This window comes from Neurospora tetraspora (assembly GCF_033439725.1).
Source record: "Neurospora tetraspora strain CBS 560.94 chromosome Unknown B0H65scaffold_2, whole genome shotgun sequence".
Classification (NCBI taxonomy): Eukaryota; Fungi; Ascomycota; class Sordariomycetes; order Sordariales; family Sordariaceae; genus Neurospora; species Neurospora tetraspora.
The window spans coordinates 5,797,316-5,823,844 of NW_026944384.1; the positions used below are offsets into that span (position 1 = coordinate 5,797,316).

The 26,529-nt window shown below is 52.8% G+C and overlaps 11 protein-coding genes across 11 annotated transcripts; 9 read left to right on the forward strand and 2 right to left on the reverse strand.

Moving 5' to 3' along the window:
- Positions 1–665: 665 nt before the first annotated feature.
- B0H65DRAFT_507217 (uncharacterized protein) lies at positions 666–2,173 on the forward strand (the record flags this gene model as incomplete). The annotated part of the gene is given in 3 exon segments (XM_062828122.1): positions 666–744; positions 764–819; positions 836–2,173. The coding sequence occupies 3 exon segments, from the start codon at positions 666–668 to the stop codon at positions 2,171–2,173; spliced, it is 1,473 nt and encodes a 490-aa protein (XP_062685158.1).
- Positions 2,174–2,591: 418 nt separating this feature from the next.
- Positions 2,592–3,581, forward strand: B0H65DRAFT_459279 (uncharacterized protein). The gene is made up of 2 exons (XM_062826447.1): positions 2,592–2,807; positions 2,861–3,581. The coding sequence occupies exons 1-2, from the start codon at positions 2,790–2,792 to the stop codon at positions 3,266–3,268; spliced, it is 426 nt and encodes a 141-aa protein (XP_062685159.1). The 5' UTR covers positions 2,592–2,789; the 3' UTR covers positions 3,269–3,581.
- B0H65DRAFT_587065 (uncharacterized protein) lies at positions 3,582–4,100 on the forward strand (the record flags this gene model as incomplete). The annotated part of the gene is made up of 2 exons (XM_062830960.1): positions 3,582–3,742; positions 3,797–4,100. A coding segment is annotated over exon 2 (297 nt), but the record flags the coding sequence as incomplete, so codon positions are not given.
- Positions 4,101–5,065: 965 nt separating this feature from the next.
- Positions 5,066–5,321, forward strand: B0H65DRAFT_459284 (uncharacterized protein). The gene has a single exon (XM_062826448.1). It carries the CDS (start codon positions 5,078–5,080, stop codon positions 5,231–5,233), a length of 156 nt encoding a protein of 51 aa, XP_062685161.1. The 5' UTR covers positions 5,066–5,077; the 3' UTR covers positions 5,234–5,321.
- Positions 5,322–5,375: 54 nt separating this feature from the next.
- On the reverse strand, positions 5,376–6,324 carry B0H65DRAFT_137827 (uncharacterized protein). Its single transcript, XM_062820897.1, has one exon. The coding sequence runs from the start codon at positions 6,181–6,183 to the stop codon at positions 5,497–5,499; it is 687 nt and encodes a 228-aa protein (XP_062685162.1). The 5' UTR covers positions 6,184–6,324; the 3' UTR covers positions 5,376–5,496.
- On the forward strand, positions 6,175–7,115 carry B0H65DRAFT_137771 (uncharacterized protein). Its single transcript, XM_062820896.1, has 2 exons — positions 6,175–6,295; positions 6,357–7,115. The coding sequence occupies exon 2, from the start codon at positions 6,529–6,531 to the stop codon at positions 6,997–6,999; it is 471 nt and encodes a 156-aa protein (XP_062685163.1). The 5' UTR covers positions 6,175–6,295; positions 6,357–6,528; the 3' UTR covers positions 7,000–7,115.
- A 2,803-nt stretch (positions 7,116–9,918) lies between these two features.
- Positions 9,919–10,738, forward strand: B0H65DRAFT_546869 (uncharacterized protein; the record flags this gene model as incomplete). Its single annotated transcript, XM_062829470.1, has 3 exons — positions 9,919–10,290; positions 10,342–10,543; positions 10,608–10,738. 3 exons carry the CDS (start codon positions 9,919–9,921, stop codon positions 10,736–10,738), a joined length of 705 nt encoding a protein of 234 aa, XP_062685164.1.
- A 166-nt stretch (positions 10,739–10,904) lies between these two features.
- On the reverse strand, positions 10,905–14,990 carry B0H65DRAFT_459305 (glycosyl hydrolase family 71-domain-containing protein). The gene is made up of 3 exons (XM_062826449.1): positions 14,461–14,990; positions 11,880–14,351; positions 10,905–11,811 (listed from the first exon to the last, which is right to left on the reverse strand). The coding sequence occupies exons 1-3, from the start codon at positions 14,539–14,541 to the stop codon at positions 11,221–11,223; spliced, it is 3,144 nt and encodes a 1,047-aa protein (XP_062685165.1). The 5' UTR covers positions 14,542–14,990; the 3' UTR covers positions 10,905–11,220.
- A 1,468-nt stretch (positions 14,991–16,458) lies between these two features.
- Positions 16,459–17,988, forward strand: B0H65DRAFT_459307 (uncharacterized protein). Its single transcript, XM_062826450.1, has 2 exons — positions 16,459–17,217; positions 17,304–17,988. The coding sequence occupies exons 1-2, from the start codon at positions 16,718–16,720 to the stop codon at positions 17,785–17,787; spliced, it is 984 nt and encodes a 327-aa protein (XP_062685166.1). The 5' UTR covers positions 16,459–16,717; the 3' UTR covers positions 17,788–17,988.
- Positions 17,989–19,636: 1,648 nt separating this feature from the next.
- B0H65DRAFT_419190 (uncharacterized protein) lies at positions 19,637–23,507 on the forward strand (the record flags this gene model as incomplete). The annotated part of the gene is made up of 4 exons (XM_062824191.1): positions 19,637–20,288; positions 20,341–20,829; positions 20,897–21,127; positions 21,910–23,507. 4 exons carry the CDS (start codon positions 19,637–19,639, stop codon positions 23,505–23,507), a joined length of 2,970 nt encoding a protein of 989 aa, XP_062685167.1.
- A 2,392-nt stretch (positions 23,508–25,899) lies between these two features.
- B0H65DRAFT_459314 (uncharacterized protein) lies at positions 25,900–26,336 on the forward strand (the record flags this gene model as incomplete). Its single annotated transcript, XM_062826451.1, has 1 exon — positions 25,900–26,336. A coding segment is annotated over exon 1 (173 nt), but the record flags the coding sequence as incomplete, so codon positions are not given.
- Between the last annotated feature and the right edge of the window lie 193 nt (positions 26,337–26,529).

Sequence of the window (26,529 nt, forward strand, 5' to 3'; positions counted from 1 at the left end):
AAGAATATGTACGGTATCTAAACAAAACAAACTGATTTATCCACTTCATGCATGCACCATTTTGACAGGGAAGCGCTCCAATACGCTTGTCATGATGCCGCTGGAATCGATGGGCCCTAGGTACCGGGACGAAGTTCCAACGTGAGTGCCCCGTGACCCCTATTGACGTGGCTTCTGAGTGTGGACGTTTGTGGCTAATCATCGTGGACGGGTCGCAGGTTTCGGCGACCACCTCAAGACGGAATTAATGCGTTAGGCTTGGCGCCAGTGATGAAGTCTCCGGTTCTGGCTGTTCCTAGTGAGCCCAACCCCAGTCCCAGAAAAGCCAATAGGACTCGTAAAGAACAGTGGCACTGACAGTGGCGCACAAATTCCAGTTGACGAAATATCCTACAACTCGCGGGTTTCGAGCCGAGGAAGTGGGATCGCTTGTCAGCAGCGTTCTTGGTGAGGAAATATACGAGCCAGGCTGGAAATTGGCCCTCGTCAAGAAAGATTCTCGCAGTCGAGTTATATTCAGCTTGTGAGTTTTTTGCCATGATTCGGGAAGTGTTTTGGGGGCGCGTTCGAAATTATCAAGTTGTTTGAGGAGTAGTGTGATCTGGTCTGACTGGGACTCGTCTGCAAAGGTATTGGCGGCTGTGCCGGCAGGGTGTTGACTTTAAATGGAGTTGGCATCAGATCCTAGAGCTGTGGTTGGCTTGTCGAACGCCGCCAAATTGCAGGCGTCTTCCTGTTCCGCAGGTGAAATGTTGTCCCGAAGAATACGAAGCGAGCGATGTATTAAGACATTATAGAGATTTAAACGCCGACGCAAACGTAGTAGCCCAGCCAGATATTGTTGCAATTTGTCTTTGACCTTTGCGAGTCCAGCCGCCAACGCTTTCTTCCTTCGCTCATGTCCCTGCTCGGGCTGGCGCTGGGCCCGCAAACGGTACCCTCGCAACTAGATTATGACGACTTTGACAACTTCCTTGCCGCGCTGAACGCCATTGACGCGGACCCCACGGGCAAGGGTGATCTGGCGGCCAGTTTCGCCTCGTTGGCGTCGGAGCTTCCACCGCACTTGTCTCCGCTGCACCCCGGCGCGGACTCGGCCGTCATAAGGGAGTTCTTGCTCGTTTTGGCGGATAGAACGGTCTGGTCCCTGGACATGGGTGGCCAGGTTAACAGCTCGGCGACGAAGCAGTTCTTTGAGCTGGTGAAGATGCTCGCTTCTTCGGGGGGACCGCCACCACCACCACCACCTGAGACAAACAGCAACAACAGCACCGAACCCGACAAGCCGTCGTCGTATATGACCTGGTACCGCGACTGGATGCCCAAAAGCTGGGGCAGCGAGCGCCCGGCGCCGCTCGACGTCGAATTGACGCTGATTCGCTCGCGGTGGCGTTCGCCGCGCCTGTTTGGCATGCGACTGCTCGGCACGGGCCACGAAATGCAGCCGCTCAAGACTCTCTTGGACGCATTCAAGGAGGTGGGATACCTGGACACGCAAGAGGGCAAGGTAGAGACCCTGATGAGTCTGGCGGAGGGACAGGGGACTGACCCGTTGCAGCCGTGGGAATCCAGGCCGCGCGAGGTGGGGTTGGTGGTGGAAGCTATACGGTATGCTCTTGCGTTGTCTAGTACGACTACTACTACCACGCCTACAACGACGCCGCCGCCACCACCACCATCACTCAGAGACGCCCTCACCAAACTCGACCGACTCAAGATCCTACCCCGCGCGGCGCAAAACAAGGGGAATAAAGAGCTCCTAGCCTGGTTGCTCGATGACGCTGACAAGCAAGGAGGAAACCTGCGCGAGGCACTCAACACGGCCAACTATATTCAAGGGGAGAGCCCGACGAACCGAAACAAGCGGGTCTGGCTGCGTAACTATGTGCTGCATACTGCGATTCTTTCCGGAGACGCGGATATGGTCAAGCTTCTGTTGGAGCGGGGCGCCAAGATGTTGCGAAACAACGAAGGAAGAACGCCGCTGGCTTTTGCGCGGGTGTTGTTAGGCAGTCGTATTACCTACCCCGGAATGAAGGAGAAGGTCGAGGTGTTGGAGGGGTGGTTGAGGGAGAGAGGGTTGGATAGCGAGTATTGGGATGAGCCGGAGGAGTATGCTTTGGATGTGTCCGAGGGGTTTGAGTTTCAGATTCCCATCCAAGAATTTTGGTAGTTGCCCGTTGGTCTTTGTAGGACGTGATAGGCTAAAGGACTTGTTGTACTTGGAGACAGCCGCAGACAGGTACCTACCTTATAAATGGAAGGAAATGAAATGGCCGTTAACAGTGTGTTCACTATTGTGTCTTGGAGCGGTTGACGACTATGGTAGGTAACGGTCGTTGGTGATGTAGGATAAAAATGTGGATGCACCAGTTACTCAACACCCGCAAATGGCGAATCGGGATCGTGGATTCTGCAGATGGCCTCCGGCATGGGGGTTCCTGCATCGCTCCGGGATGCCCCCTTGTGCAAGCCATTTCGGGCAAGGCCATTTCGGGCAAGCCGGCTCCATGCATCGGGGGTCGTGCATGGCGCTTCAGTGCACCTTGCCGTGGCCCGCTCGAACACTTAAGTGAGTCAGCGCCATGTGCACACGAATCAGGTGTTTGCCAGTTTTCCGGGTTGTGGCGCCCTACGTCATTATGTTGGGCTGTCTCTTTTGATAAAGGTACGCTTGTTGGTTGTATAGATCAGGCTGTACCCCGCAATCAACAACTCGCACGCTTCTTCCTCTTGATTCCTCTCTGGTTACCCTATGCGACCATTCCCTGAGCCAAAAGTTTAGCATCATGTCTGACAACGCCCAGGCAAGTAGTCTCGAGTCGAATTGTTTTCCAAGATGCTGATTAACAAGATTCAGATCCAAGCCATGCCCGAAACCACAACCCCTCAGCCTGCAACCGATGACATGACCTTGAAAGAAATATTCAAGGCCATGAAAAGCGACCGACACGGCATTTGGTGCCTTGGTCACGATGGTGTTCTGCGGCACTTTGATGCCGTACGTAACGTCGTGGACGCGCGTGGCCTTACTCAACCCCAGATTAGAGAATATTACAACGTCCCAGACGATCAGATACCGCCCGCGCTTCTCACTGCCGATGGACGTAATGTCTCGGAGTGGGACAAGTGGCATCCTGCTCAGAGCGATGTTCCGAGGATACCAACAGAGGAGGAGAGGGCCAAGAAGCGTGCGGCCCGAGAGGAGTTTAGGAGACTTAATCCTGATTCCGAGTGTCTGAAGCCCAAGGCCGATGAAGAGAAGTGATGGTATACAACATGTTTACAGCTGTCCATTACTCTTTCCGAAGCGATTTTGACCTAGATATAACTTTTGTGATAATCACAACACACAGCTCCATATTTGACATGAATTCGGTGTATGGAGAGATGTAATCATTGCTTTAACGCTTGAAAGCCACCGTAGGCGTACGAAGGGTACCGTATTATCCTCAGCAGATTCGCCTGCCATTTGGCCTGCAACTTTTCCGGCATACATGATTGGTCCGACGTCTGCTGTGGCTTAGTGATGGGCCATAGTCAAGCCACCTCGGAAGGAGCACGGAACCCCCTCGGTTCGCATTGCGAAGCGGACTTTCTTGAGTCTCGTCAGGCTGGCATCGATATGCACGCAGCCATCAAGTGCTTAACGGCATAATTCGATTTCCTGTGGAGACCGATTTATCATTCTCCTCTGCAAAACGTTCAATCCCTCTTTTCTCCTGGACGGGGTATCTTTGAGGTAATCACCCTGGGAATATTCGTGATCAGGCGGGAAGATGACGGTGTTACTCAGGGCCGCAATGATGTACCGCCCGCTGGCCTTCAGGTTCTTGAGGGCCGGAAACATCCATGGATCCAGGGCTTCAGAGCCGGCCTTGATCCCCCCGCCCCTGATAGCGGGGCAACCGGCGGACCGGGCGATGGCCGATGCACCCCCTGCTTCCGAACCCCGGGCCGAGGCTCAGCTGCTGAAGGGACAGTTGATGACAAGAGGCATCAAGCGCGGCCGCGGCCGCCCACGCAAGGTGCTGACAGGGGATAGAACAGTACGTCCTCTTGACGATGGGCCGATCACCAGCTACCTCACCCAAGATACGGTACGCTCCTGGAGCACACTGGCACGCTCGTCTTCGGGCACTGGAGGGATCACCAGGAGCCGGCGACAACGAGACCTGAGGGAATCCCTTCTCAGAGTAACTAATAGTTAAGTCGAAAATGCTCTATTGGAACGTGGGGATAGATATAAATGAGCCCTTAATTTAGTAAAAGTATATTTCGCGGTCGGTGGGCGCGCTGGTACTGTGATTAAGGAGTACTGATATTCTACACCTGGCGAATATGTTGTGTCTTTGATCCGGTCTTTAAGCCCATTGTAGAACGACTACATGAGACCTCCGTCATTACCTATCGAAAGCCTAAATGCAGCTGAGAAGGAAGGTTCTTTTCAGTTAAATCCTACTATAATAGGTTTCAACATTGCTCTGGTATGACGTGCTTTCCCAGAGTCGTACAGGTAAGCTGGTAGTGGTGTCATCCGCACCAGCGGACGTCTCTATATCGACGGAACCAGTAGCCGGAGCGGCTGAGAACCGTGAGGCGGACGTCTCTACGTCGGTGGAACTGGTAACTGGAGCGGCTGGGGGTCGTGGGGTGGACGTCTTTATGTTGATGGAACCGGTAGCCGGAGCGACTCGAAGCCGTGAGGCGGACGTCTCTACGTCGGTAGAACCGGTAGCTAGAGCGGCTGTAAAGGGGAGGGAGGACGTAGAGGGAGTGGCGGGGATGTGCTGTGTAGACGTTGGCAACTCGAGCAGAGGTGCAGGGCGAGACTGCTTGTGACGAACGGCAGTCTGATCTCCGGTGGGGGGAGGCCGAGAAGCTGTCTGTGCAGGTGATGGAGATTAGCAAGACGAAGCTCGGAGTCGATCATCCCTCGACGCTGACCAGCATGGGCAACCTGGCGTCGACGTACAGGAACCAAGGCCGGTGGGACGAGGCCGAGAAGCTGTCTGTGCAGGTGATGGAGATTAGCAAGACGAAGCTCGGAGTTGATCATCCCTCGACGCTGACGAGCATGGCCAACCTTGCTTTCGCGTGGAAGAGTCAAGGTCGACATGAAGATGCGCTAGCGTTGATGCAAGACTGCGTGGAGGCTCGGGAGCGAGTACTCGGGCCCGAGCATCCCTATACGCTGTCGTCCTTAACTGCTGTATTGAAATGGAGTAGCTAGGCTCATCTTAATTCTTTTTGCTGTATAGTGCAATCTGAAGGCCTCTATTCGGTTACATGTAAAACTGCCGTAAAAGTGTCTACTGGGGGACCGCCATAACGAAGGTACCCGAATATTTAGGGTGATCACTCAAAGCACCTGGCCAGGACAGTGACTTGGTTTATGAATGATGGAAGGCAAGAAGCGAAGTAGCCAAGGTGAAGATGACGGTCAATTGAATCCTATGCTATCTACCCGCCAACACATTACGGCCCTTCCGGGCCTTATCCTTTCCTCCTCTTCGGCTCACTGAATGAGGTACCTGGAGTGACCGCCTGCTGCCCGGCATTGCTCGACTGGCTGCCCCGCTCGTCAGGCAGAGAAGCGCAGCTGACATCTGACTGCATCAAGTTCCCCAAATCCTGGGAAAGCCCGGTCGCCTCGGAAAGCGGTGGGACATCAAAGTTCAACTCCGATGGCAACTGATTGATGGCAGAATAGATGTTCTCGAAATGCTTGGGCATCCATGTGTCGTAGACGTTCTTGGTGAATCGGTACGCTGTCCACTTCTCTTTGCCGTCTAACTCAGTAAAGACAAAATTTCGGATCGGGTGCCGGTAATACTTGGTGTCTTTCCCGGTTATCACTGGGTAGTGGCCATAAATCCGTACTGACTGGTGGTCGTGCGAGACGGAGAAGGCGAGGATCTTCCGGTTGACCTTATCCTCGCGCTTGACAGCACGGAAGAGCTCGACGATGCCCCGTACCGCAAGGGTCATGCTGTGGGCGTTCTGCCGATCTGCGATGTCAAGCGCCGCTGCGCCACACTTCACCTCGCAAGTCAGGAACGGGAAGTACATGTAGTACGTGGCCATGAAGAAAGACTGGTCCCCGGTGATGAAGTCGCCAATGAATGGCGACAACTTGGCGAGCTGGTTCTCAGTGAATGCGTCTCGTCTGAAACCTCCCATCCCCGCCCACCCCGGCTGTGAACTCTCCCCGCAAATGGCCAAAGCGATGGAAGATTATGCGATCGAGCATTGTTGCGACTACATGAAGGCCAAGAATCTGCTTAGAGATAAGGTAAGCAAACGAGCAGCAAAAAGTTAGATGAGGAACTGGAAACTTATGTCAACTCTTCAAGACCCTCATAGGAACGGACATCACACCACTCTACGCACATTCGTTCTTCTCTTCCGACTTTTGGACCCGAATTCAATCCCGATCACGTACCTATAGTCGACAGATTCTTTGACATTTTGGAAACGAAGCCATATACACGACATCCAAGAGACCTGAATTCAGCACCAGCCTCAATGGATCATACTAACCCCGTTCACCTGTCTCATCCGCAATCCGAAAAGGACTTTCTGGCTCAATACTACGCCAGGCTCTCCTTAGCGGACATGGATGCGGACAAAAAGTCTCCCATTCCTGCAACTGCCCCTTCCGCTGTCACGGTTACACCTGAAGCGCCAGCCCAGCAATCCCAGATTGTCACAGAGACCACGGGCACGGGAGCCATAGGCCTCACCATCACCACAGTCACGGGCATCGCGGGCACATCCACGCGCACCATAACCGGACCGGACGGAACCGTCCTCGTCCCACCTCCCATCCCCGCCCACCCCGGCTGTGAACTCTCCCCGCAAATGGCCAAAGCGATCGAAGATTATGCGAATGCATGGGCCGACCAAGCCATCGGGACGCAGCAGCCTCGTTCACGGTTGGACAGTGTAACCCCAAACGGGGATTGGACCAGAAGGCACACAAGGGGTGCTCACTGAAGACAGGCGCTCACGGTGAGCAGATACTCACTGGTGAGCAAGCACTCAAGATGGACGAGCAACACCAGACATTCAGGATATAAAGGGACGATTGGAGAACTCAGATTGTCAGATAGTTCGACAGTAGTCAATAGATCATTATCAGCGAGACCAGTATAACGCTACCATACTTGTTGTGAACCTTTTGGCTTCACCGAACTGCACCTGATGGTTTACTACCTTCAGCTATCCCACTTAGGCAGATCAGACTGCCGTTCGTCACACAAAGGCTCCAGCCTAGCACATGAGCCAAGTCAACACTAGGCACCAAACCCCTCATATCTAACCCCTCAGATCGAGATAATTAGGCATGGACGCGTCATATCGTTTCGGCCTTACTTCTACGTGAGGCTGAGCAAGATCACCAAACCAGTTCGATTTTTAACACCAAGCATTTGAGCCTCTGCCTACGAGACTCAAAGAACCACTTGGCCGTAGCTCCTCAGAAATGCAAATGGGGCGTTAATAAGGTCGAGTTCCTGGGTGTTACGATCCAATCAAGGATCATTTATGTAAGCCAGACTAGGTAGAACCAACAGACCAATCAGGTAGGACCCGAAGCGTTCGGGTCCTCGGGTCCATGAACGTCGGGTCCTCAGGAGGAAGACCCGAGCGTTCGGGTCCTCGGGTCCAATATGCTCGGGTCCCTGAAGGCCTTGTATATAAGAAGGCCTCCCGGCCTTCTTAGATAGAGGGCTCTTCAGCAAGCAATAGCTTTCACAATCAACCAGTACCTTTTGGCTACTGCTACCGTTATTCTTATTCCCAGCGATATGCTCCTGTGCTTGTAACGGTTCGTCACACTGGGGTACATGATCTCTACAGAAGGCATCGGTATGGCAGACGACAAGATTAGAAGCATCATGGAGTGGAAGGAACCTACCACGCTCAAGGAATGCCAGTCATTCGTGGGATTCGCCAACTTCTATCGACGCTTCATTCGCAGCTTCTCCACCATTGTCAAAGCCCTCACGGCGGCTGTGACAAGGGCAGTGTTCTGGGCTTGGAACAAAGAGTTCAATTCAACTGATAAACTTCTTTGGTCTCGAAGGCCTTGTTGATCCTCTCAACCTTCAAAGGAAGGCTGGGTTTCAAGGCCTTCTTATGCCAAAGAGGTTTGGTACGTACTGAGGTACGTACCGAGCCTTGTTGCCTGAGGCCTCAAGGTATCTATCTAGCGATCTTCATACATGTGGATCTTCCAGAGTGTCTTCAACCATTCTCCTTCCTTCTTCTGGCGCCGGCCTTCATCCGGTCGCTCTGCTTCTTGCTTGGTTGGCTGGGATTGCTTCTGTGATAACTGGGGACTGCCTCGTGATGCTTATCAGCGTCGTCGGCAGTTCGATGGTTGGCTCGCTAGCCTGACGGTGTCGAGAGGGGCTTGGGTAAGCAATGCCGGTGGCGAGAGTCCGGCCGAGGTGAGTGTTGCGGCCGGAGGCCTCCGGGCATTTATAAGGCTGATGCCGGGCGTTGAGGCTCTGTTAAGCCTCGGCAACCCTAACCCAGAACTGTGGGCAAATGTCCGTGTGACAGCGGCTAACGCGCTGGACAAGAAGCTCTGGAAATGGACCGAACCCATGGCGAAAGCCTTCCAAGCCTTGAAAACAGCCTTCACAACGGCACCAGTCCTTGCCCACTTCGGCCCGTCAAAACCGGCGATCATGGAAACGGATGCTTCGGATTTCGGGGTTGGCGCTATCCTATCACAGAAAGGGAACGATGGCAAATTACATCCTGTCGCTTTCCATTCAGGGAAACTGACTCCAGCCGAGATGAACTACGAGATCCACGATAAGGAACTCCTAGCCATCGTCGACAGCTTTGATCGATGGAGAATCTACCTCGAAGGGGCCAAACACCGTATCGAAGTCTTCTCGGACCACCAGAATCTCGCCTACTTCACCCACGCAAAAGTCCTCAACCGTCGTCAGGCTCGTTGGGCCATGCAACTAGCGAACTACTGGTTCATCATCAACTATCGACCAGGGCATTGTGACGAACCGTTACAAGCACAGGAGTATATCGCTGGGAATAAGAATAACGGTAGCAGTAGCCAAAAGGTACTGGTTGATTGTGAAAGCTATTGCTTGCTGAAGGTCCTGTATATACGACGCCTGGGGAGGGCGTCTTATATACTGGCCTTCAGAGTCGTGGCCGCCGAGCCGCCGTTACGGCCGCGGCCCTGCGGCTCCGGTACTGCGGCGCTGGTCTGATTGGCTATCTAGTCTGCTTACATAAGTAATCCTTGATTGGATCGTAACACGATGCCCCCTCTCTGTGCTTTGTCCCTAAACGCCACGATGTTTTCTTGTCACGTAATGTCATCCCTCAGGTGCTGGGGTGCCAACGGACTTGTTGGTCACAACCTTATTGCCTGCCGTCTCCCTTCTCCTTGATCCTTTACTCTTCCTCGTCATTCATAACCCTGTATGACCCTGTATTCCTGGTGAGTTTGTCCTTTTTCCTCTTCTCTTCATCATTCTTCGTCCTCATGATGTCTCGTCGTTCGACTGCTCTTCCTACTGATCGCTCCCTTCGTTCCATGTTTGCACATTCTTGTCGAGTCTGGCGTTCTTCGGCGCTGGTTCCAACAGTGAGACGTGGAACGTGGGCCATTGTCGCATGCCTTTGGGGAGCTCGAGTCTGTAGTTGCTGGTGCTGACTTTCTCGAGCACTTTGAATGGTCCCAGCTTCTTGTAGTCGAGCTTGTCGCTGGGACGCTTGGTTTTGATATTACGACGGAGAAGGTAAACTTTGTCTCCCCTCCTGAAGGTCGGCGCTGACGACCTCGTGCGGTCGTAATATCTGTTCATCCTTTCACGAACAAAGGTTAATTCATCCTTCAACGTCTGGTGCATTTCAGTGAGTCGTTCGGCCCTGATGTGGGCTCTGGGCACGACTGTCTCTTTTGTCTCCGTGTTTCCCGATCCGGATGCGCCTGGGTTTGATCCCGGAAAATATTTGAAAGAGGGGGTGGATGAGGAAGCGTTGAGGTGGGCGAGGAAGCAGTTTAGGGAGAAGTTTCATCCGAGTGTGGGGAATCCGGAGAGGTTGGATCGGAGGGGGTTGAGAGGGTTACTTCCGTTTTCTGACAAGCCGAAGGTTAAGTTGCCTGGGGAGGGTGAAGGGAGCGAGGATGGGAGGGAGCAGGATCAAGCGAAGGAAAGTGGAAGTGGGACGAAGCGAATCACCAGACCGCGGGTGATAGTCATCGGTCACGATTGGGACGTCTTTGCTGAGCATAACGAAAAGGTCTGTTCACCCCTTCCCCTTCCCCTTCTCGTTCCCGAACCACCACCCTAGACCTACGCTGCCGAGCAGTTCTTCTCACACGTGGTGCACACCCCCGCTCCACATTTACAGGGCCCAATGTCCGTCCCCAAAGCTGTCATAAACGGGTACATGAACCCGGCCTGGCAGCGGTATAACGAGGGGTTGACCCGTCTGGCGGCGGTTGACAGTGAGAGTGACGAGAATGAGAGATGGGATAAGCTTATGCTCACTCGTTGCCAGGATACCTCGGCCACATCTTCAATGTTGTCATGGGGTGGAGTGTGGACCCCCGACAGGGAGGAGACTGCGGTCTACGCCAAAGCATCTTCGCAAGGAGCTGGACGATCCTAACATCCACGCCTACTTTAAGGCGAGTACTGTTTACGGCCCGAAGCCGCAGCCGGGTGAGGTGCCTGAACCTAACTAATTGCGGGGGTAGACTTCGGGGAAAGACGGTCATGAAGATTATGGGGTATTTTCAAGGTTACACTTGTTGGATGTTCTCTCCCGTGTTGGGCAGCGAAACTGACTACGACACTTCCCTGTAATTGAAGACTACAAGCACAAAAGAAGCCCAAAACTTGAAAAGTATATGATCATATTGATAGTAGCCACTGTTCTCCTAAAAGGGGTCCGGGATATTGCTGCAACAATTGAGCCTGAATCAGATTCGAACTCTTTCCACCCGCAAGCCTCACCTATCCATTTCTTTTATTCCCATTTTGGGCGAATCTCACGGACTCTGACCTCGCGACATCACTCACCACACCTTGCTGGACAGGTATCCCCATCTTGATCATCGACGACATCTCTTGGGCTCGTGAAGTTCTTGATCCTGCTACTTATTTTCTAGCCATGTAAGGTGCCCGTCTTCCGATTCCTTTCTGCCGTTTCGCTCAATCTAACCCCCTACCTTTTCCCCCTACAGGCATTGACGATTTTCTGAACCTTCCTGTCATTCTCGGTAAAGACTTTGCCGAGCTTTGTAACGGCAGAGTCAGGCATGGCCTTGCGTACTTTGCCAGCCTCCGCCAGGCTCTTCTCGGACCTTGTACCTCCTGCGAATCCCATCAACATGCCCATGATGGCAAAGGGCGCCGACCCCGGGTCCTCGACAATGTCATAGGCAGTCATTCCCACGTTGCCCGCAATGTCGATCAGGGTAATGATGCGTGCGATCATGGCCATTCCACCAAACAGGGCTCCGCCAAACTCGCCAATGATGGGAATCACCATCAACACGATACTCAGGATTAAGGTGATGAGATTCTTCTTGTTTTGCTTGATGATATCGGCTCCCGTCTTCTTGATGTTGTTCATGGCATCGACGGCTTGTTGTAGCATGAAAACGGGCATGCTGGCCGCCGTGACAATGTCTGCGCTTTCGACTTCGTTGGTGGCGGTAGCCACCAGAAAGTGCCCGATTTGCAGGCTGTCAACCAGACTTGTCATGTTGGCCATGGCCGCCTCCATCACCACTTTGGGGTTGGGGACCTCGATCTGTTGGTAGGTACCCATGTCAGCGCTTGTCTCTTCTCTTCGACGTGGAAGTTGGTTTCAACACTTACTTTGTCCTCGTCGATAGCTATAGGAAAGTTGCTCATGCTCGTGACCTTCGGTTTGCAGAGCCTGGGTCTAGTGCCCGGGCGGATATGAGCTCCATCGTCACCAACCATGTCGTCGTCGCACTGTTTCTCAAGTTTCCACTCGCCGAAAGTGATCCATTCCCTCGCTATTCCCAGTTTCTCGTCGACCTCGGCATAAAAACCCTTTTCATCACGCAAGGTATAGTCGATGTGCCAGTTATCAACCGGTAGCCTCTCCAAGACAATGTACTGACAACCCTGTTTATCACTGTACTTCTTTCCGTTTATTGACACCACACAGTCAAAGTACTTGAGTCCGGGCGAGTTCATACTTCCTGGATGGGCGAACTTCTCCAGCTGCGGGCCGACGCTCTCCCTGATATATTTTTCATAAGTCGAAAACAGTTTGTCATATCCCTTGAGGCTCTCTTGATACTCGCTTCCGATGCCCAAAAGCGTTTGAAACAGGATCTCCAGCGCCCACTGATTCCAGCATATGGAATGACTTGACCCAGTGTCAACCGCCTTGACAAGATCGTCCAACGTCCGCGGCGCCTTGGCGGGGTCGCAGCCTAGGCTTTCAATGTCGTCGTCATCCATGTACATGTCCTCAATCGGGTCATAGTACTCGCCCCAGAGCCACCAGTCGTCGAACTCGCCATTCTCATAGCAAACGTCATCTGGACAGAAACCACGCTGGCAGGCGAAGCTGCAGAGGCCATAGTCGTCCACGCCAGATAGAGGCTTGGCGGTGGACGTTGTGTTGGGGTCGAGGATGTTGGCGAATCCCCAGCCGACGGAACAGATGCAGCGCCTGATCGGGCAATACCCATGCTTGCAGGTGAACCTACAAAGCTCATCAAAGTATTCCTGTCCCTCCCGGGCCGCGCCGCCGTCACAGTATAGCGGCTCGAAAAGGGACTGCGGCCGAACTACGAGTGGGAATTCGGTAGTGGAGCAGTATTGGCGAAAGTCGGAGCAGTTGCCGTAGTTGCAGGCAAAGGAACACAGCCCCGAGACACTTGCGTCTAGGTTTCCCTTGGGATATCCCTGGACGCCCGTGGGCTTGGGCAAAGTAGGTTGCTTGCCCAGCCGAGTACAGACACAGGCAGTCTGGGGGCAGTATCCCAAAGAGCAGGTGAACTCGCAGAGGTCCTTGACAACATGCATGCCGGTTCCGTTGACGCAGACAGCCTGGCTGATATCTGCCGCTTGAGCGTTGATGACTGCCGTGGAAAGCGTGCTAGCCACATGCGCGTTGAAGTTTGTGAAACCGTTCCATCTCGAGCAGTCGCCTGAGATTGCGTCGCCAAAGACGGTCATGGTCACCTGGCCTCTTGTGACGATGACTCGGACTGTCCCGGTTCCTCCAACGTCGCATTCACCCAGATACATGCCGGTCCCGTCGTTGTCGGGACCCTGGTAGACCTTACCGACGGTGGTGTCGCCGCCAACGTCGCAGATAACCTTGTCTGGTTTGCCCTTCAGCAAGGCAGCGAAATGGATCTTGTTGTCCATTACCTCGTCGGGTTCGAATTCCTGCTGCAGCTGAGAAGCGGTATTGGCGACTGTTCCGTTGTGGTCACATCTGGATGGATTGACCAATGTGTACCAGGCCACGAGCCGCTCATGGTCAATGGTGGCGACGTTGTTCTTGTACATGTCAATGACAAACGGCAGGATATCACGCCAGCCATCATGAGGTAGGGTGGCATAGTTGTACGGAGCCCTGCCAATGTCGAAAGCTTCCATGGCGTGCTTCCGAACCGGACCGATGTAGTGGGACTCGCCGTAGTCGTTCCACGAGATGATCTGGATGAACTCGGGCTGCCACCACTGCGCCTGGATCCAGCGGTCACCCCACGCTCGGTCGCCGCGCCAGAGCCAGTTCTTGTTGTACCCAGGCAGGTTGGTGTAGAACCAGGGCGAAACCGGCATCATGTACGGCTTTCCGTTCATGTACTGGGCGTACGAAGCATCCGTGTACGTGTACATGTCCCAGTCTCCCCACGCCCATGCTGCCCATGAGAAGAGCCCGTCAGCGACGCCGCCTCCGGCAGCCATTGCCTTCTTGGCCCCCAGAGAAGACCAGTCGGGCATGAAGAAGCAGGACGTTTGGCTCTTAATATCAATCCAGTCGTCGGCGTTGTCGGGTCCTTCAAAAGTCGAAACAAAAGGCTTGCCGTTGTGGTGGAAATAGGCGCCGCTTGAACCATACTTTGTGATGTATTCGATCACCGTTTCCTTGGGCCAGGGCCCGTTGCCGGCGTAGTCGAACGAGAAGAAGAGCTGCATGCCCTCACTCGCGGCGGCGGAAAACGCGGCCGAGAGCGACTTCTCGTTGGTCTCTTCGCCGTGGGCCATGTTCAAGGCGAAGGCATCAATATGTGCCTTCTTGGCTTGACGCATGTCATCCAGCCAGTCGCTTGTTGTGTAGTTCTCTGTGTTGCCAACCTTTGAACATGGAAGTTAGCATCACAGCTGAGCTTGATTTCCATTGTACATTCGATGGACCAGAATGCGTCAACGATGACTGGAGGGCGGACTGGAATCTCGTTCATACCATAAAATGGGCAAACACAGCTTTTGCCGTGACCTGAGTCACGGTGGCGGCAGCGGCCACCGCCAAAGTAAACCACCGCATTGCGTAGGTTGCAATGGAGTGTTACCGGTGATTTGGGTTTGGCCGGGCAAGGTAGCGGCGTGTGTAATGAGAGAGAAGGGTCGAAAGGATGAGTGAATCAGCTCTCTCTCAGCGAGGACATGGAGTGAGTGTCTGCGGCAACTCTAGTACATGTAGAGGTGTCTCTCTCTATGGGTTATGAAGTTCTTGTTCGACGCACGCAAGGCAGGGGCAAGGCCCAGTCCCTAGCTCTGGATCCCTCTGGGATATGCTCCGATCGTCAACCAAGTTACCTCTACAACCTACCTGTAGGTCTGCTCCCACCTGCCTCCAATCCCTCTCGGACTAGGGAGGAATGGAATGCTCGCGGGTCGTTCGGAATCGGATCCACGGAAGCGTTGCCGGAGCCGCCCACCTTGAGAAATTCTCGCACGACTCTCGAGATAGCCGCCTACGACTTTGGACCCGACTAGACCTCTAGGGAGTAGAGGTAGTAGGAGCAAGTCAAGTCACCAACATGATGCCTCTAGGCTTAGGTAGGTAGGTACCTTCCATACTATCTTTGCAGAGTTTTCGAAGATGCGTGCTTCATCACATCAACAGACCACATTCCAGGGTCCCAAGGGTCTACTACAACTCGACAATGTAGTATATGCACGCTCGTCAAACGATATCTACGGACCGGCGTCCCAACTAGGTTGGTGACATGGAAGGATGAAGTGGCAACTATGTCTCTTCTCCACTACCGTAATCAGACCGACTACCAGAAAGGTACCTCTAGGTATCCAGGGGCAGCTTTAGTTCCGGACCTGTCTGTCCGGACCTGTCTCCGGGTCTGTCTTTTCTTCATCCTGGCATTGTTACTTTATTGCAACCAGACTCTCAGGTTGCCATAGGTATACTTCGGTATCTGACTTACACTAGAGTGTCCTGGGTGTGTCGAAAATCACCTGCATGGATTCTACTTCGGAAATCTTCAGGGTTTGATAGTTGCTCAGGGGTGGTCTCATGCAAATCTGCCCCGTTAGAACTTTGCATATCGAGAACGCTACGCGGACAGGGGAGGCTGGAACTGGGCCCCAGCGGCCCCATCTGAGCCGCCGTTCCAGGTACATATGTACCCACTTGGGGTAGCCTTGTTAAAGAAGTTCCAGTCCCGGCGGTACGGTTGTTGGTTGGTACAGGGTAGTATTGTAAGGAATGCCTGCACGTAGGGTCGTATGCTCTAAACCGTTGCGGTTACTACCTACCGAGAGGTACCCTTGCTCCCTTGCTGCCCTGCGCTACCAGACCCCTACCTGGCGGTGTTTTGCCTAGAGGTGGTTAGAAAAGCGTGGTCTTGATATCCACGACCACGAAAAACCGCCGAGATTGAAATTCGGGATTTCGACCCTGGTGTGTTAGTGCATCTGCTAACCTACTCTACATGTAGAAACCCACGCTTAACCCTCGATGAGAACCTAGGTACGTCTCTAGGTAGAGCAGGTACCTATCGTGATGAGGGCCCATCGCAACTAACAATCACACGGAGCGGAGCGGAGCGGCGGTCTCCAGGGTTTGACATGATAGAGGTATCTACCTACATACGGAAGTGTCGCCGTTGATGGTGATATGAACAAAGTCAGATAGGTACCTCTACCTCTGTATCTGCCGAGGCAACTTAGAGTACTGAGTAGAGGGGCTCTCTGAACATGTGGGCATTTTGAGATTCTGCGGTAACTTGGTGTTGGTTGGAACATCTCGCACCAACATGCAGACCTCTGGACTTCTCGCTAATCCTCGTGCTACCTTTCGTTATTATGCCCCTTCAAGGCAAACGATGAGACGTGCCGGTTTATCCGCGCGCCCACGTACGCGAAGGTACCTCTAGGTACCGACGTATACCGCGTTCAAGCCCGTCGGCGGCGTGCAACCAGATACCTTACATGAACCTTTAGAGGTACATCTTGTAGGTCTGGTACGTACCTGTAGGTACCAGACCTCTAGGTTTAGATGAGAGACAGTACGAAATACGTGAAAAGAGTCGGACGGCCATGTTTGCAAGGCTCATAGAATGACTGACCTCTTAATCAAACTCTTTCCCTTTGGCTTTACCCAAGGCTAGGACGTACGTACATGCCCTTTTCCACTCTTTCTTCCACATCTTTCACACACAACACTCTCTTCAAACAACCAGCCGCCCGGCCACACCATCACGATGCTGGTACGCTTAGCATGGGCCTGGACTTTCCTCATTGCATCGTGGGCAAGCATTGTCGCCAGCAAGAGCCCTTCCGTTTTCTACGAGATGATGTCCGCCTACGGCATTTACAATATCGCCTGGCAGTACAAGGGTGCGGACCAGCGGTACATCTATCCTCTCCTCGATGCGGAGAGGGATAAAAAACTAGTCGAGGAGTCTTACAGGCAGCAGGGACATCGAGGAAGCCTACCCAACGGCAAGATGAACTGGGAAGAATTTGCTGCGGCTTGGTTCAGGGATGACAGCATCGACCCTAGCAGGATTCCACCACTGGATCTGGACAATATCGAGGCAACGGCCAAGGCGCTTAAAGCTGTGAAAGAGCCGAGGATGGTGCCAATCGCACTCGCATCTGGCCAATTGCCGGTGAAAGTCGGAGGCAATGTGCAGGAGAAGAAATATCATGAATTGCTCACGGAGTGGATGAATATGGTGGTGGAAGCTCGAGAACGTCTGTAAGTTGACAACGGACACCGCCACTTCATAGTACCTACAATGTTTAGGTGTGTACCTAGCTGACCGCTTTTGCCCACACATATAGCCCTGTAGCACCCATGAGGAATGATTTGAAAGCCATAACTCTTGCGAACGAGAAGGCCAAATTTATTCGACTGACCGAGTTTCGGCAGACGCAATATCTCGGTGCGGACCTGAAAAGGGTGTTCCCTGGCATTAGGATCCTGGGCTTCGACGTCGCCATTCCCGAGTTCGAGAAAAATTATAAGATGGTTGATGTAGCGAAAACTCTGAGCGACCCCGTCAACAAGCGCAATATGCCAGACATCTTGGCAAAAGCCATTGGGTGGCACCAACTGCCTTTTGACCCTGTCGACTGGAAGGAGAGGTTTCAGTTATTGGTAGTCGAGTATGGGCGGGAGACATACCAACATTCAGAAACGAAGAAACTGATGAGTAAAAAGGAAAGGGAGGCGCAAAGGTCGGCACTAAGCCATCGCAAAGTGTTGGAGGCTGTGAAGGCCCTCAAGGAGAAGGCACAGGATACTCCTGCGTGCCAAGCGGAGTAATGGCAGTATCTGGTAGATCCAGGAGGGACATTGAATACATGTATACCTCTATACCAGGAGAGATACAGCTTGGGTGGAGGGAATGAAAATGAGCATGGGATGTTTCGTCAATCCGGTGTTATTTGCAAGCACGAGCACATGTACACTATGTTAGTTACCTTTACAACTCAATGGCTCCCTCTCGTCCATTTTGTTTTCCATTAGGTCAGGCATCTGTATCATTGTGAAGCAGCTTGCTATGCCTTTGCAGCAAAGATGCAATCACGTACGGCCCTGTTTGATAACCTCGACCTTGCTGAACATGAAGTTCCCGTCGTTACCACAGGAATCATTGATTGACTGGAGGCATATGGAATGGGGATTTCACATTCAATGAAATGATAAAAGCATTGTTTGCCTGGCACAGCACCAGAAACAACACATTGTCTAGTCCCCCTCACAAATAAACGACCGGTTAGAGGTAGGTACTTTTTCCCGCAAAAAAAGGCCCAAGACTCAACTTGGTCACTCCGACTTCTCAACCTCTTGGCAAAATGCGATTGTTGAAACATTTAAAATATGAATAGAGAAATAGAAGTTGCATTGATACAAAGAAACTTCATTTTCTTTACATTATTTGTGGTTGTGCCATTGGGGTGCACATTCTACCTGTAGTTTCCCTCAATGAAAGACTTGTAGTGTACTTGTAGCGCACTTTGGTAGACCGAAATCCGAATTCTCATTGCAGGTTGGGAAGCTAACCCAATAATGGCTAGCCAAAAACCCACCCGCAAATCTAATAGGAAAGGGCTACTCACCCGGACCCGGCTATCAGTCTAGAGCGTATACCTAGTACGCGCGCTAGAAGGGCCCGTTTTTCCGATCCTGCATGAGGAAGGTTACATGTACTAGGTTCAGCCGACATTTATGTTAGCAAGAGCGTAAAATTCTGTGACTCTGCAATCTTCCACGGCAAACTCGAACCAGACGGCGATGGAGTCTCGACTCTCGGCCAGCAGGATTGAGAAAGCGCTTTTTCAGGAACCAACAACCAACGCTGCAGTCGACACAGTGTTATTCTTTTTGAAGAACCAAGAGCCAATAGCCAACAAGCCTTTGCGGGCCGACAACCCCCTGCTTTTTTTTAGTGCAAGGTGTAGCGAGAGAGAAAAAGCTTAGCGTACACTACCCTCTAAGCGATGTTGTATTGAGGTTCATGTTGGTCCTTCACCTTCTTTTTTGGTTCAGACTTCTCGTTCCTGCGTCTGCCACCACGCCACTCTCATGGTGTACCTCTACGCTCACAACATCAACTGATGCCATGTGCAAGGCAGATACCTTCTACCCAGACGCAGGTACGCTGCACTCCAGATCACACTGCTGCAGCGCCTAAACCCCGTAAAGGGGATCATCTCCGACTCCCGGGTCCGTTTTGCTGGATCCAGGCCTCGACAGAAAATCAGGAAGAAGTTAGGGGTAGCATTGCAACCTGGAGCGGCTCCGGCTGGGGTAAACATTACTTACACTAAGTGCAATGAGGCGACTGAAGGTAGGTAAGTTCAGGACCTCGGGAACGCACCTTCAATTGCATGATCCAAGCCGGTTTCGGCAGCTAGGTACCTCTACCTCTATCCATGTCTACCTCAAGGGAGGTAGGTAAGGCACCAGACCTTCAGTGTGAGGTAAAAGCACAACGACCAAGGTACATGTTTCGGCCAGGCCTTTAAGGTGGCTACCTAGAGGTATGGATGCCGCTCTTAAACCCAACTGTTGCCATGCTCCCAAGTTGAACCTTCAAGATATTCCTCCACTATCACGTACAACCCATCTCTTTACCGGACCTCGAGCCGCCTGGGTGTTTTTTTGCATCATGTCCGTCAAGTCTGCCATCAGCTCTGGCGCTCTGTCACTGGCGCTATTGCTCTTCGGCCATGGCCACCTCACCAAGGCAGCAAAGGACCCGGACACTACTTACATTTACTTTGACAACATCCCATATCTTGCCAACGGCTCCAATGTCATCCCCATGTCCTGGTCCGCGCTGGAAGCCGGCTTTGCAGACCCCATCCGCGAGGACATTGCCAATTTCACCGGTCTAGACTGGACAAAGCCGTACCCTGGGAGCCCGCTGCCAGGCTTCACTACCCATTTGCGGATAGCGGACCATCTGCCTTTTCCGGCCGCTGTGACGACAGAGAATGCCACAATCGACGTGGCAGCTCTCAATAACGGCATCCCACCGTCCATGAGAAAGGCAGATGGCCTCCCAAAGAGCATGCATCCCTCGTGGTACATCTGTCAGCACTATTATGTCAGCGACCTGCCTGACGCAGCCTCGGACGTTGCGCACGACTGTTCCTTTTTGCCGAGCCAATGTCAGAAGGACTTGAAAGCCGACATGGTTGCGAACTGGGGAGCATACGCGGACGAGTCGGGCGGTATCATGTGCGGCGGATGGTCCCTTGACACCATCACGCCAAGCTGCCAAGAGGCTCTGGGATTTGTGACAGCAGATGTGCTGGGTAAGTGCAATCCCATGATCTTTCATCGAGCTTGACGTCTAATTCCTCGTAGGTTTTGATGCGTCCTATCTCGAAGATGAGGTCGGGGCCAGAGATGCGACAGTGGATGAAGTCGGACGCTATTCGTGGATGGTGGGCGACGGTTTCCAGGAGCCCAGCACAGAGACAACGTACTATACCGCATCCAACAGGACGTACCTGGTTGCTACTGTGTTTGGGTACAGTTCTGGGTATAAAAGTTCAGTCCAGCCGAGGGTGGAACTTTCGTGTCTTCGACCAAAATGGATCGCACCTCCTGCAGAGCCCGCAGAGCCGACTGAGACCACCACTTCTTCTTCCTTTGCTCCTTCTTTTACCTCGACCTCATCAGGCTCAGCATCTTCAAAGACAACGTCGGCGGCCTCTTCTTCCATGTCCTCTGGGTCCAGTACGGCTATGTCTTCAACAACTGCTCCGGCCTCATCGTTGTCACTGACTTTGAGCAAGACTACTACTACCTCCACTGCACCTGCATTGCCATCCTCCACTACGCACTGCACAGGTATGTCTTTACCAAGTCTTTCTGCAAAGAATTCCATCCAAGCTAACCTACATTGTGTGAACACCAGGTGGTACCACGGCTGAAGGAATATCGGGCAATCTCCTCGGACTTTGTTCCTACAGCTGCGATTTCGACCACTGCCTCGACTCTGCCTGTGTCTGCACCCGGTCCGCGGCGGTAGCAGTTCCGCCACCAGCCCAGTTGGCAGGAAAGCACGGGTGCCCGGCAGACAACCAGAGTCCTACCAACTCGGACTATGCGTATTATGTTGATCTGTGTGAGTTTATCTGCAGTCGGGGTTACTGTCCCGAAGGAGCGTGTAAATATTGCTGAGCGAGGTTGGGTAAGGTACAGGTAATTTGGCAAAGGAGGGGGAAGGAAACATTAATATTACAAGATTGTACAGTAAATAGAGATATTCCAGTCTGGGGAATATTCGCGAGTGAGTGGTGAGTTGGAGACTCGAGGGGTGATGTAGCTGGAATAGCGAAATCGGACAATCACATGTTGCACAAAAAAAGAAAAATGGAAAGACCAAAGACAGAACCTGCCCTGCCCCTGAAGAAGCGGCAAGCCTGCATGTGTCAAAAGACGGGAAGGGCCAGACTTGCCTTCCAAACTTTTGGAGCTAACCAACCCTGGCTCGCTGATCCCACGCCGTTAAGGTGCAAGGGGCTAGGTAGAGTTGGGCAGGTACGTAGTAATATATACGTACAGGGGTATTACAGTACACCAAGGGGAAGTACCACGCCTACCTAGAGGTACTGCAGTACCATAGAAGTACCAGACGCCGTTTCTAGTACCTATTTAATTGTTACCCGTCTCTCTCCCCTCCCTCACACACTCAAACACACCAATGTCCATTTTTCTTCACTTGAAAAACACCTTCAAGTCTACCTACTATATAAAAGGGCCTCAGCAGCCTCCACTTCTTTTCGCGCCAAATGGCTGACCAGGAGTTCTACCATGAGAGTCGCGTCGCCTTACGTGGGGAGCGCCTTCCCAATGACTATGCAAACGGACTCCTCTACTGCGCCATCTACGGCATACGACACAACGAAGCACTTGCCAAGTCTCAAGAAGTGGTGAAGCTCTGCAAGAAGCTTCCCGATAGCAACTTTGCTCGGGCACGTAATGCCCGGCTCATCATGAGCAACCAGATCCCGAAAATGGCAACGGACGACGCCAAACCCTACTGTTTCTGGCACCCGGACGTCCCCAGCGAGAACACGCTCCGACAGTTGGCAAAACGCTATCCCGAGATGGCATACCTCGTCGGTCGGGCATGTGCCGTGGCAGGATATGAGGGGTTGTACCATGAGCTTAGTCTCCTCCCCGAGGTGTCGATCGCCGAAGAGGCTAGGGAATCGGATAAACCAGGGTCCAAGGCCATCTTCGAGTACATCATGAAGCAGCCAGTCTGCTACGCCGTCCTGGACGACTACACCCGGTCCGTCAACCACCAAAACCCTCGGTGTCCGGCCTTTATGAACGGCGACACGGCCGTCCGATCAACACTGGATGTGACGGTAAACCCGGAGGATCACCGTTATAGGACCATCAACTACAACCCTTACTATGATTCCTGTCCCTTCGACATCGCCGAAGACGACCACATCGGCCTCGTGACGACACACATCTATGCAGGGCAGGACACGCTGCCCCCGCAACACGTCGAGCTGCTTTACTCGCCTCTGCCGTTGCATCTGCCCACCATGATGAAGGACCCGCTGATAATCATGGCCGCGTATGAAGGCAACCTGGACCGCTATCTCCGCTTGCGTCGGCCGCGCATGGTCATGGGCGAGCACGGCGCCGTTCTGCGCGGGATATACCACAACACCACCTTTGCCAAGTGGTGGTCGCTTCAGCCACGGGATGGGGAAAGCTCGGGAGATATCCGAGCCGCCACCCTCGCGCGCTTCATCATGGTCAACGACCTGTCGCACATCACCGAGACTGATCCCGATCCCGAAGCTGACTTCGACGAGATTCCCGGCATGATCTGGTGGCCGCTCGTTCCCGCCAAAGAAACGCTGGCGGCCCTTGCCAAACGCCGGCCGGACATGCACCTCCAGGTAGCCATGGCGTGCATCGCGGGGAACTACAAGGAGCTGTGGGACAAGCTGGCGCCGAAGCCGTGCAAGCAGCTGTGGGACATGGCTACTCTTAAATGCGATTCCAGCGTCCGGAACCACTTCGTCGACTACCTCGAGCGTCGCACTTCCGAGCTAGGACTTGTAGCAAGTGAACGCTTTGCTGGCGGCAGGGGTGCGATATGCGACTACCCTGCGCACGACTGGTGCTGGAATGCGGCGAGGGTCATCAAGGAACCCTATGACGACTTGGCGTACAACCCTCTGTGCTACTTGCCTAGGCATCTGGCCATAAAGGAGCCGAACGATCAGCTTGATCAGGAGAATATTTATGGAGCGGTCGAGCAGATGTATTTGGGTGACTGGGAACTGTACATTGCTTCGACGGATGAGATGAGGGCCAAGATACCGGAGGGTGAGGATTGCTTGAAGTTGTATGATGATGTTGATTATAAACAGGGGTTCCCCAGGTGGAAGCCGTCAACCAGGGACACGGAAACGAATTCCCTATCTTCGAAAGAAGCGGATGACGACGACGTGGAAGCAAGCAGCCAGGATAACGACGGGAACACCACGGACTGATCATGATCCGATCTAATCCAAGACAAAGACTTGACTCTGTGCCGGCTAAAATGCATGGTCCTGATAAAGAAAGAACGCACCTTTACTCCGATGCTCTCGCCACCCTCTCTTCTCTTCTTCATGATCTGATCCAAATGAGAAATCGTAAATTCGTCCACGACTGGCTGTACCAGACTGGACTCCTTCAAAACGGCCAATCCATAACCGTCCTCTCCTCATTCCTCTTGGTCACCTGCACCTCATCACCCACGCTAATCCATAACATTCGAAGAAAAGCTAATAAGGTACCTACCTGTACTCTAGCTGCAGAGTCAAGCAGTTACCTCACCTGGGTGAGGCTTGCGGCCGTAAACAGCACGCGCCTTGAAGAAAGCGTGGATGTTGGGATCGTTCATCTCTTTGCGAAGATGCTTGGCGTAGACGGCGGTTTGCTCCGGTGAGAACATTCACCGATGGAATGAACATCGTTTTGAATCAGTCGTTCTCCATCTAGGGCTAATTCTCATTCAAGTAGGATTTATCCCCAGGCTGTACTGGCCAATTACGTGGTTTGCTAGGTGTGCTAACCATGTTGAGGCATTAGTCTGAAGGCCCTTCTCAAGATATAATTGGCCGTACAGCGCGGGGATAAATCGTTTCGATGGAAACGTGCGGTAGCTCATAACGGAGTGGGGCTGCGGCTGTGTCTTGGGCGCTTAACGACGGCAAGTCATAGGGCCTGGTTTTGATGCCTAATACACCTTGGAACGCACGTTTTGCTCTCTCCTTTCTCATCTAGGAACGCATCTTGCACGTTGAGCCAATTGTTGGACTGCGGCGGTGCTGAAAAGTGCCCGATTTCCAAAGGGCTGAAACGCGGATGCTTCCCATTTGACCAGTCGTTGACGCCATGTCGAACCGATGTATTACCAACGAACGGCTCTGCCACAACGCCCATCCGCATCGAGCTGTGCGCTTAGCTTTCAGCCACCAGTGGACAACCAGAACTGCACTGGTTTCTGACAGGAGGGGAAGAGCGAAATGATGTCGGTGGGCCCTCGACGTTGGTACTAAACAGAGAGGAAGCGAGGAGACAAGGCAGACAAAGTTCTCAAGTTGTTGGGGCCGTTGACTGTTGCGCTGATTGCGGCGGCGTCGGTGAAGGCGGCTGTGTATGCGACGCTGGGGATGAATCTGGCGTCGGTGATGGTGGAGTATCTTTGCATCGAGACGGTGTTTGGGAGTCTGGTCTGGTGTAATTGTTTACCCTAACTGGTTGCTATTACACTGGGAACGATGATCCGGAAGGACGCTAGTGACAATGGAAAAGAGATCAAGATAGGGGAATGACGCCTAATGGATTGCACACCCTCTAGCGGCGGAAAGGTGGAGGGATCTTCGTAGCGCCGCACCTGACATCAAGCCTGATATTAGCGTGCCACATCAACGTTTCGTCTTTCAAGGATCAAATGCAGCTTTGATGCTTCAATGGAGGACATGCCAAAAAGGCAACCAGAGGGCTCACTTCGGGTAGCGTTTGTTTTGATATCAAGGCTTCCAGCCTCGATTCGAGCCAAGCCCCATGTAAGTATGCCAGGGGGCGGGGGTGCTGATACGGGCCCCCACACAGGCTTAAAGCCATCCCACCCTAGCTGCCGTGTTACGAACTATAAGCGAAGGACACGGGCCAACCAAGCCACTAGTACACAACAGCCACGTAAAGGCTGGACAGTGTAACCATGACAGGGAAAGAAGGCTTATAAGCAGGCCCAGGCTCACGAAGATGAACCAGCTCGTAGTCAACGAGCCGGACAATTGTAATTAGATGCGTGAAAGTATAAAGGGCCGACTGGAGAACTCAGATTGTCAGATAGTTCGATAGTAGTCAATTGATCATTATCACCGAGACACGTATAACGCCACCATACTTGTTGTGAACCTTTTGGCTTCACCGGACGACTCTGGTAGTTTATTACCTTCAGCTATCTCATTTAGGCAGATCAGACTGCCGTTCGTCACATGCCGGCTTCTGATCCTAGAGCTGTGGTTACCTTGTCGCTCTCAACGCCGCCGTCACCTTGTTTCGCAGCCCTGGCATGCAGCTCTCTCAACCAATCGATTCGTCTACAAAGGTGTTGGCGGCTGCGCCGGTAGTGTGTTGCAAGCCAACTTCCATGGTTATGATATGCCAGGATGGAAGTGAAGAGGTAGGCTAATGCAGGCAGATGAAGGAGGTAAGTTAAGGCAAGTACATGAAGGAGGTCCATCGTGATCAGTTTGTCGTAGTGGATCACCAAAACCGTGACCCAACAAGACAAGAGCGAGAGATTCCCTTGCCACGCTCTCATCTGCATACACATAACTAGACCGAGGAGTACTAGGAACCAATCAGGAATGGTCTTCTGACCGAGTGAAGATCTAGCCGCAATGTCAGGACAGTCAACTGTTCTCGTAATCCGCCCAATTGTATTCATCTTTTTAGCACCGCCTCCCCACTTACCGTCTTGCCTCCGTCCGAACGATATGGATATGGGAGCTGGTGGTTCAGTTTTTTGACCCTACCACGTGATTAAAAGACCCGTTTCCTGTCCTTCCCGCTCCCATAGACAAGCCGACATATCGGAAGATTATCTATGGGAGTAGTTTTTGACAGGGGTTTGGATGATTCAGCCAAAAACGCCGCCGCCGTTTCTAGAACCGTTTTCATTGCCTTCGCCATCGAGTGTACCGTTCCACTTACGCCAGCCCAGCTGAGTGGGCTAGGCATACACTACACAAGGTACTTACCCTTGCTATTTACCCCTAATACCAGAGAAGATGTGGTGATCGATGTCTATCGAATTAGTGGAGGTTCTGAGGACCGAAACTGGCTGGCAAAAGTGTAGGCGGCACTAAGAGAGCGGTCTGCAGTAGGGCATGTGAGTACCACGTGCCACATTATATGATATAGAAAAATGGAGAGGAGATTAGAGAACAAGTCTAGCCAAATATTCAAAGATGAGCGACCCGAGCACAGTCTTTTCTTCAGGCCTGATCCAAGCCG

Coding starts and splice junctions, on each gene's coding strand:
- B0H65DRAFT_459284 (XM_062826448.1), top strand. CDS start 5,078: ATGGCCAACCTTGCTTTCGCGTGGAAGAGTCAAGGTCGACATGAAGAT.
- B0H65DRAFT_459305 (XM_062826449.1), bottom strand. CDS start 14,541: ATGCGGTGGTTTACTTTGGCGGTGGCCGCTGCCGCCACCGTGACTCAG. Junction 14,352..14,460: donor CTGTGTTTGCCCATTTTATG/GTATGAACGAGA, acceptor CCATGTTCAAAG/GTTGGCAACACAGAGAACTA. Junction 11,812..11,879: donor TAGCTATCGACGAGGACAAA/GTAAGTGTTGAA, acceptor ACCTACCAACAG/ATCGAGGTCCCCAACCCCAA.
- B0H65DRAFT_137771 (XM_062820896.1), top strand. CDS start 6,529: ATGGATCATACTAACCCCGTTCACCTGTCTCATCCGCAATCCGAAAAG.
- B0H65DRAFT_459307 (XM_062826450.1), top strand. CDS start 16,718: ATGCTGGTACGCTTAGCATGGGCCTGGACTTTCCTCATTGCATCGTGG. Junction 17,218..17,303: donor GTGGAAGCTCGAGAACGTCT/GTAAGTTGACAA, acceptor CCACACATATAG/CCCTGTAGCACCCATGAGGA.
- B0H65DRAFT_137827 (XM_062820897.1), bottom strand. CDS start 6,183: ATGGGAGGTTTCAGACGAGACGCATTCACTGAGAACCAGCTCGCCAAG.